Raw genomic sequence first — 9,525 nt, 5'->3', positions numbered from 1 at the left:
GCGGAAGTGGCTTTAGCTTCTCAGTGCTGTGCTTTAACCCACTGCACCACCAGGGAGGGCCCAATGTGCTCAAAAATTTTTAATCAGTTAAAGGTTAAAAGGAAGTAGAGAAAGGGAAAAGAAGAGTAGGGAAGTGTAGGATTTCAAAATACCAACTCACAATCACATTCCAAAATCAGCCACCTGCTCGTGGGCAAACATTCAGCCGAACAGGCAAGGCCCAAAGCAAAGCTTCAAGGCCAAGAGCAGAAATGAGAGAAGAATGAGTCAAAGGCAAACAACAAGGAAGAAATTATGCAGGGCTGAGAAGAGGAGAGAGCCAAGATTCGCAATGTACCACCCTAGTTAAATCCACCCTGAGGTCAAGATGGCAGCTGCTATACTCGCTGAAAAGAGCAGATTTTGCTGCTCATCAAAGCACTAAAGGCAGAGAGGAGAACCTGGGCACACGTGTCCAACATGGCTGCTTAGCTCTCCCCTGGTTCCCAGAAGACCCCTCCCCACATTCATGAGTGAGGTTCATGGTCTGTGAGAGCAATATTAGTCACCTGACATGTCACTCTGCAGAGATGAGGGATGGAGTCTATTCAGGATATTAGGGAGTGAAATTCAATTCCTACCACCCCAGCCTGCCTACATTCTACCAGGTGTCAGACTCCAGGTGAGCCTCCTTATATGCCCTGCCTCATTTAATCTTCACAGCAGTCTATGACAGATGAAAATAAATGTGGAGAAAGTAGATGACATACCTCAATGGCACAGCAAGTAAGTAGCAGAGCTGCAATTGTAATGATGTGTCACTTAATGAAGGGAAATCATCCTGAGAGATCAGAACAATGCTATCATTGTGTGAATATCATACAGGATAATTGTACAAACCTTGATGGCAAAGTCTACTACACACCCAGGCTATCTGGTATCACCCAATGCAACCACAGTCTGTGCAGTTCGATCTTGACCAAACCATTGCTGAGACATATACAGTCACCTCTATTTCAAAATTCAAGTGTACCTCAAAGATCTGTCCCAAATCAGACACTGGACCAGGTGCTGTGGTGACTCAGAACAGAGATAACCTCTACTACTAGAGAGACTGGCTGACACAGGGTACTATGGAAGCAGGCAGGAAAGACACCAATCTAGCTTTGAGGCTGAAATATGAATGTCTACAAATCAATTTTTTTTAAATTTCTTTTTGGTCATATTCATGCTATTTTTGTTAAGGTAACAGAGTTATGGGTTCTACAAAGCTCAACTGGCAGTGGTAATAACCAAATTGAAGCCTGCCCTTTGGCTCATCCCTCTTCCCAGCAATGTGATTGAGAGGGGTGGCTATCTGGTAGGTAAAGAGTGGAACTTCCACACTCCATGTCTTGTCAACCCCTAGATAACCAGGGACCTCTAGCTGGCACTCTCCACTCCCTTTCTCCTTTCTGTCTTCTCCCATCCGGTACAATTCATTGTGTTTATTAGAAATGTGTACATCTGGAATTCTTGAATAATTGAAAATGCACCTGCAAATCCTAAAAAAGAGAAAAAGTTAAGCCCTCTTTTAGATTCTTACTGAGAATAAACACTTGAACCAAAACTGAAGGCTTGAGGCAATAAGAATCTGGCAGCAGAAGTCAGTTTGAAAGTTTGTTTTCTGAAGCCAACACAATGTATAATAAAGTCAAAAATACAGGATGACTTATAGGTTCTAAAATGCAGATAACTTTTAAACAATCTGCAACAAGTTTTTATTGTTGTTTTTATCTTCCCACATCACTTTCAAAATAACTTCTGGATCTGCATAAACTATAAATCAGTTTATATTCTCTGAACCACTGGCTTTAAACTAAGTTGATTTGCTCAAATCAGTATCATTTGAGGCCTCCACAAACTTGTTTCTTTTCACATTTTCCTTTTCAATCTTCCTAAGAGCCTGTACAAGGACCATTAGAGAAAGTAAGAGCTTTGGCCCAGCCTTTCTCAATGGGGCCTTACAGTAAGAACTTCAGCCTGGTCAGGAGCCCACTCCCCACTAAAGCTGTCTGGTGCTAGACTCTACAAAAGAACCACACTCCTCCCCAGACCTATTGCACATTAGATGCATACATAAACTGGGATTGCCATTTCTCTGTCTTAGAGGGATGTTGTGAAAACCATACAATCAGGACAATGTGCAATCAATGGCCCCAACTTCACTACACCAACATCTGGCTTTGAACTACAAATTCATAGGGCCCAAAGCAGTCACTAGGTGCCTGAACTCAAGGTCAATCTCAAATAGATATGCAACTGTGTATTAATAAAACACCCAATGAAGAACCAAAGTATCTGCCAGTCACCATAAAAAGTCTATCATCCACAGGAAATTAAACATTTTTACTTGTGGTGTACCCAGTGTAAACACTCACACATAACTAAGGTTTCTTATGCATTTGCTTTGGGTATGGTACCATTTTCATTAGAGAAGTCAGTGAAAAGCACTTTGTGATGGATACAAACCCCTGATTCAGGTATGCTCACAAGGCAAACTCAAAAATTGTAAAATAAAGCACAGCAGCATAACAGCATATCCACCAAGATGTCAAACATAAGTAGTTTTGTTTTAGGACCCTCCTGCAATGTCTTTCCCAAAAGTTTTATTTCAGAAAGCTTCTTTGTCCTGATTGTAACATCATTCACATGGTATGTTCCCATTCTAGAGTGGTCACTGGCCTTTTTCTAACAAAAGCACACGTTTGTCCCATATAAAGAGCAGTCCTCTGCAATGGCTGCAAATCATATAATCCCAAGCACTGATTTCCTCAACAATATATTAGTAATTTTTAAATACACAATCCCCAAATTTGTAGAAACAGACTTCACAACTAATGTTACTGAGGGGAAAAGCACTCATCATTAATGCCTTCATCTGAGTAACCCAATATTCACATTTGCAGTTTGCTAAGAGCATTAGCGATGACTGTGAAGCCAAAGCCAACAATTTCCTAACCACTGCTCTTGTTCTGTAGAATGAGAAAACCAGCAAGGACTACTGAACGTGATGGAATAATTGGTACCAGAATTAGCTAAATGAAACGGGTGAGCTCACAGGCAAGGTTAATCCACAAGGGCAGGAAAGTTTTTCTGCCTCCAAAACTATGGCATCAGCCAGAGTTTCCATAAAACTTGCTTCAGAAAAGAACTCTTGGAAACTATAAATGTTTCTAATTCTCAAAGGAACACAGATAAAACTCAATCAGAGTGACTTCATAATTGGCTTTATTAATGCTCTCTGAGTTGGTTGTTTTCAACATCCTAGACTGATTTCCTCCTGGTGCTTGCTTTGGATGGCAATTGCCTAAAGCCTTCTTGCTAGTCTAACTAGTTTGATGGTGAGTTCCAATATTTCCTTGGTGCTTTTTATCACTCGGTATAGTGGCCATCATATAAAGAAGCATACATCATTTAGTGTCACCCCAGATTTCTAAGTTAGAAAACTAAACCTCAATGTGACAATATTTTGAGATAGGATCTGCAATACTATGACTTACAAGAAAAATAGATGTATTTCTCAAATACATTTGGTCTTCATTCCTAGTCCTGGTTCACTGCTCCCAAAAGCCTTAGAATTCCCAGTGCTGAAAGTGACCAAAGTATCTTTTGTGATGCTAGTAAGGTGACTTTTGGGGAAATACCCTAAGAACTGGGAGGAAGGGTCTCATTGCCAGGGAAACCCACTGGGAAAGGAGCTGGTGGTCAATGATTTAATCTACCATGCCTTTGTAGTGACGCCTCCATAAAAACCCAGAAGAAGGAATTTTCGGGAGCTTCTGGATTGGTGAATATGTGGCGATTCTTGCAGAATGGTGTACTTGCAGAGGGCATGCTCTCTCTCTCCTTTCTCCATACCTTCCCCTTGGCTGTATGTGAGTTGTTACCTTTTCAAGAAATTGTTGATCTAATGAGAAAACAGGTTTCTTGAGTTCTGTAAAATCCTCTAGCAAATTAATCAAACTGGACTGGGGTAGTGGGAACCTTCAATCTATAGTCAGTTACCACTAGTATCTGAAGTGAAAGGTGGGAGACTGGGCCCTTAACTAGTACATTCTGGAAGAGTACATCAGAGACAAGGGGTGTCTGAAAATTGCTCTGTGAAGGGAAGCCACCACACATTCACCTTCCAGTTGGATCCAGATCCTACACAAGTCCTTTGGGAAGGAAATTAAGGTTAAATGGGGTCTAACTGGTGGGGTCTTAACCCAATAGGATGGCATCTTAGAAGAGAGTAAGAAACACTCGCTTTCTCTTCATGTACAGAAGAAAGGCTATGTGAGGACATAGCAAGAAAACACTAGTCAGTAAACTAGAAAGAGTGCCCTTACAGAAACAGAATTTGTTGGCATCTTACTCTTGGACTTCCCAGCCTCTAAGATGGTGAGAAAATAAATGTCTGTGGTTTAAGCCACCCAGTCTATGGCATTTTGTTATGGCAGCCTAAGCTGACTAAGAGCACACAGTCTGTTGCAGAGAAAATGTTGTTCAATGCACAACATGTACAACCATTCCCTGATTACCATATGCTATTGTGTGCTCTATTTCAGAGGATGTTAATAACATCTGTGAGTCAGCACTGTGATGTAGTCGAGTCAGACAAAAATTTATAGGAATCGTGAACCATCACTTCCCAGCTTCAGCATCTTCAGGACAATCCTAAATTCCTCTGAATATCAATTTCCTCCTGTGATGTTTGTCTCGTTGGTTAACTGCATCCTCTCCGCAAAATTTAACAGGACTTATTACTATTATTCACCTTAAAGGAGCTCATGCCAGGGTTTTGGGGTTTTTTTGTTTGTTTGTTTTTTCATGTCTTTGATTTTCTCTACATGTTCAAAAGGTTTCTTTGAGAAAAGAGTAAATATTATAAAAATTCATATTGTCATGACAAAGGTTTCTGTCTTTAAGCCTGCAAATTTCACTTCCTTAACCCTAGGCAATTTGATATGTGAACCATTCACTATTGATACCTTTAAGTCAGTCATCAGGCATGGGCTAAAGCTGACCTCTGGACAGTGGAAAATTCTTGGAAGTCTTGGGTCATTTGAACTCTGATTTTATCAGTGTGCTCAGAGAAGTAAATGCAGAATTCATGGGTCAGATCAATAACTATCAGGAATGGAATTTCAATAACAGTAGACAATAAGAATTCATGGCATTGACCTGATGACAGTAGTAGAGCAATAATTCAAAGGTATTGAGATTTCCTAGGGACACAGGGACAATCAGTAGTCAAGAGTTTATATATACTATCTCAGCAACTTTATAAGGTTATATACTATAATACCCACTTTATAGGTGAGGAAAACTAAATAACTTGCCCGAAGTTCTATAGGAGAAAATGACAGAAAATTTTAAAATGCTCCATGGGAACTGATTGCTGTCCAGTGCTGTGATATAGTCCCTAATGCCTATCATCTGGGCCGCAGACTGAGTCTTTCTCTGTTGCAAGTAACGCTATGGAAGAGATGTGCTGTTAGGGAAGTTTCCACGCACTTCCAAGTGATATGCAAGTTTTATTCCCATTAGCACAAATCCTCCTGAAACCATTCTATGTCTAAAATCCATCCACATGTTCTTAACTAAAAAATATAGAAAACACTCATCCATATCGTTTTAATTATGCTAGTATTAATGTAGCCAAGTCTGCATAACCAGTCCCCTGAAAGACAGACTCTGTCTCTTTAAGTGTTTTGTAATTATTACTCTCCAGGCCAAATGGAAATACTACGTTTTCTCCAAACAGCAAATCAAGCAAAATTCCAAGATGTTAACCGAAAGGCAAATCAACCACATCAACCTCTCCCTGCTTCTCGCTCTCCTGAAAGCACTGGCTGTTTTCAGAGTCAGAGTCTCTGCAACTTTTTACTCACCTGCAGGTGAATGGCAAACTCCAACAGTAAGAAAGCTGAAGATTCTTGTTCTTAATGAGGGCTCTGAACACTTCTAAAAACACTGGCAGCAACACCTCCAAATAATGGCAAAATTTGCACCTCACCAGGAAGAAATGTTCCATGACACAAGGGGCTGAGTAGCTGAAGAAAGTTTGGGCATGTTTGTGGACTGAGACCAGCAACAGAATGGAGACATTAGAATAAGGAGAGAAAAGCAAAGAGTCCAGGCAGATGAAAAATTTGCAATAGTACTTACGAGACAGAATTTACATATGGGGGGTGGAACCAAACAACATTCCTTTATTAGAGACAAATATAGGTTGAGTGGAGATGTTATCTTAATAAATATCAGAAAGATATTCAAGTCCCATGGTCTCAGTTTCTCAGAAAGGGAGTGAGAAGTTTAAATGAAGAATGCTTGAAGGGGTGGAAAATATTTAGGACAAAAATCAAGTAGTAAGGATTTAAAGGATTACCAAGTGAACGTGCAGCATTTTAAGGTCAAACTGCATGATTTGTAGGGGATGCCTCCAGAGCAGAGGGGACCCATGCTCCTCAGCTGAGTCAAGTCCTCTAAGCTGACTCCAACCCACTTCCTGGCCTCTGGCCTTGGGTACTTTATCTAGGAACCAGTTCTTGCCTCAGGTATTTCAGGGACTATCTTGTCTCCAAACAATCCAAGATGCTCAATATGACCTTTCCCCAAATGACCCTATTTACTTCTTGAACATCTGCTTTCTGTTATAATCAACTAATTTTAGTTCCTCTGAGGACTCAGGACTTTTCATTACTTCTGGGCTTTTGATTACACAACTCCCCCTGAAATGCTTTGTCCATTTAATGCCTGGAGAGTAAAGATTCATTCATTTAAAGATCACCTCCTCCCAAAAGGCTTCCAGGATCATCTTAAGTAAAGTTGAGCACTGTCTCTTCTTTTACCAACACATCAATGTCCTGAACAAGTCCCTAGCAGCACGCAGATTAGTCCATAGTAGTCCATCAATTCTAAGTTGTACATTTTTTAAAAAAGATTTATTTATTCATGCATACAGAACTGGGGTACAGGCCAGAGGTGCAGGGGTGGTGAGAGGATTCACCAGAGACAGAGTGGGGAGCAGAATAGGCAGATGGACAAAGTACACTGCTGAGGGGAGCAGTGGGCGTGTCAGGAGAGGTCTGCTGCGCCATGTGGGTCACCTCCAGCATGGATGGGATTCGAACTCATGCTGAAGGTGGCTCTAGCTTCTTAGTACTGTGCTTTAACCCACTGTACCACCAGGGAGGGCCTCTAAGATGTACATTTTTTAACATTAAAAAGAAACCCTTTGAAGTAAAGATGTATATGAGCTAAGGTGTGCTGCTGTTTAACTGTCTGGGTTTTAAATTTCTTGGTGGTACAAAAAAGGTATATATTACTCTTAAAACTAGTGAAATATAACTTCATGTTTTAAGTTTCTGAAGTGAATGAAGCAATGATTTGAATCTGAAGACACTCTTGGTCCCTTCTCCTTATAGGTGGGAGAAAAAAATAGTTGGTTGTATTAACTTGATACCAACATTTAGTGGGTAGAAGACTGGCATGCTGCTGAACATCCTATAATGCACGTGACAACCCCCTCCCACAACAATTACCCAGTCCAAAGCATTAATAGTGGCTGGGTTGAGAAACCCTAGTATAGAGTAACAATATTGATTTGGGTATATGATATGCCTTCTGGGGCTTGGCATAAAATCAGTCCTTTATAATATATAGTGCAACCTAGTATTTAGCACTTTTCCTAAATCTTGGCTTGCAGAGCAAGAAAAGCAACTCTCTAAGCTTCTTCTGCACCTTTGCCCTACTGCCTTCTTCTAGACCCCCAAGAGGAATGAATGAAACAATATTCCAGGTCAAAACTGAAACACCAGAAGGTCTGAAAGTGACTTCCAACCTTAACCAATTAAGTTAGTTAATGGCAAGGCCAAGATTGAAACTGAGCCCCCTCCAGATTTCCTTGATCCCACCCAGCCTGGCAGATACTGTTGTTTCATGACTCAAATGGCTAAGAGTTTGGTAATTAAGAGAAAACTCTGCCCTACCAATTTGAGGTGTTTGATGTAGTAGGAGTTTATCATCAGGGGTCAAGCATCAAAACCAGGACCCAACTCTGTTCTTACCCCACTTTATGAGAATTAAGGTTGATTATGTAAGGTTGATTCTCTAGTTCTGCGGGGAACTGGATTTGTGCAAAAATAATTGCATTTCAAGTGTGAAGGAATTTTAAATAAATTTACGTGATTTTTGTCATACAGAAGACAAAAAGGACTTACGTGTGTTTAAAGCTGTAGAAGGCTATTAATTTGCAAAAGGGAGTAGAAGAAGCTGTCTTCCATGCCTAGAAGCTTCACAAGAAGAAAGTGTCTTTCGCTGGAGCAAGAAGCTGATTTGTAAAAGGAAGGAGTGCCAGAGGAAGGTTTTAGTAAACTAATCTGTCCCTGTTCTACAGTCAGATGGACCCCGAGTTCCCTACCCAGCTCTTGAGTGCCCAGGGTATCACTTGTCTCTTTCTCTTTCCCTTTCCCCTGGAGCGGTATCACTGTGGAGAGCTCCTTTTAGATCCCAGGGTACCAGACTCCATCCCCGCCCAGCAGCCCCGCCCTATGGAGCACCCAGAGCCTGAAAGGGGAAGCTAGAAGCCACACTAACCTTTAGGTGGATGGGGAAGGACCGCTCCTGCTGGAGGGGACCCAGCAGCGTCTGCTCCACAGTGACCAGCTCGGAGGTCGAGTCCACCACGCGGGCCAGCGCGCTGCGCATCGCCATCCGGGCCAGGGTGCAGGGTCCACGGCCCCGGGGGAAGGGCAGCAGATCCGCGCCACCCTCCGCGCCTCGCACCACCTCCACTTCCCGGTAGCTTGCAGCTGCCTCGGCTCCACCATTCCAGGCGCCCCTACTCACGCCCCCCTCCTCGCGCCAGTGCCCTGGCTGGGCCCGCCAAGGGCCTGAGCGTCGCTTTGGGGCATTGGGCAAATGATCCGGGTCGCTCAGGCCCCCGGGAGCGCCCGGACCATCCCCCCATCCCCATTCCTGCTGCACCAACTGCAGGGTCTGCAGAGCCACCATTTGATGGCTAATGGAGGCCACTAAGGGCGCGGGGCTGGTCATCGCCTCCGCTGGAGACTCCGTGCACCCCACGGGCAGGTGGAAGGGAGAGCGAGGGAGGCGGGGGGCCTTTGGGGGAACCAGGGTCACAGATCCTAGCCCGCCGCTCCCCAGCCTCCCAGCCTCACTACGTGTGAGGCCGGCCCCGCCCCCCGGCCCTCAGTCGGTGACCCGCACCGGCCCCTGCATTGGCTTGAAGTCTGAATAGACTTGATCAGACCCAAGGCTGCCTCAAGCGCTGCTCCATGTGCACTTGAAAATCAGCCAGATACTGAGCTTGGTTCTTCCTCCTCTCCAGGGCTTTGCTGGGAAAATGCGCGGCTTTGTGCGGATCATCCATTCTCAGGAATACCCCGCCCCCACCTCCTCCGCAGGCTACCAACAGGTGACCACAGAAGCTTTGAGAGTTGAGGGTGGGGACGGGAGGGAACTTAAAATTCACTCTAGAACAAAAGTATGTGGAGC

At 43.3% G+C, this 9,525-nt stretch overlaps 1 protein-coding gene across 1 annotated transcript in view; it reads right to left on the bottom strand.

Annotated features, from left to right (window-relative positions):
- The window catches only part of DLEU7 (deleted in lymphocytic leukemia, 7), a 16,746-nt gene extending 7,683 nt beyond the window's left edge, over positions 1 to 9,063 (bottom strand). Inside the window, exon 1 of the mRNA XM_004680240.2 lies at positions 8,605 to 9,063. Within this exon, the coding sequence (XP_004680297.1) occupies positions 8,605 to 9,063 (459 nt within the window). The remainder of the gene's footprint in view (positions 1 to 8,604) is intronic.
- Positions 9,064 to 9,525: the final 462 nt, after the last annotated feature.

The sequence above is a fragment of the Condylura cristata genome, unplaced genomic scaffold (genome assembly GCF_000260355.1).
Source record: "Condylura cristata isolate star-nosed mole 26May11 unplaced genomic scaffold, ConCri1.0 scaffold00010, whole genome shotgun sequence".
Lineage (NCBI taxonomy): Eukaryota > Metazoa > Chordata > Mammalia > Eulipotyphla > Talpidae > Condylura > Condylura cristata.
The sequence above is the reverse complement of the archived record's forward strand: the minus strand, read 5'-3'. Positions and strand labels throughout refer to the sequence as shown.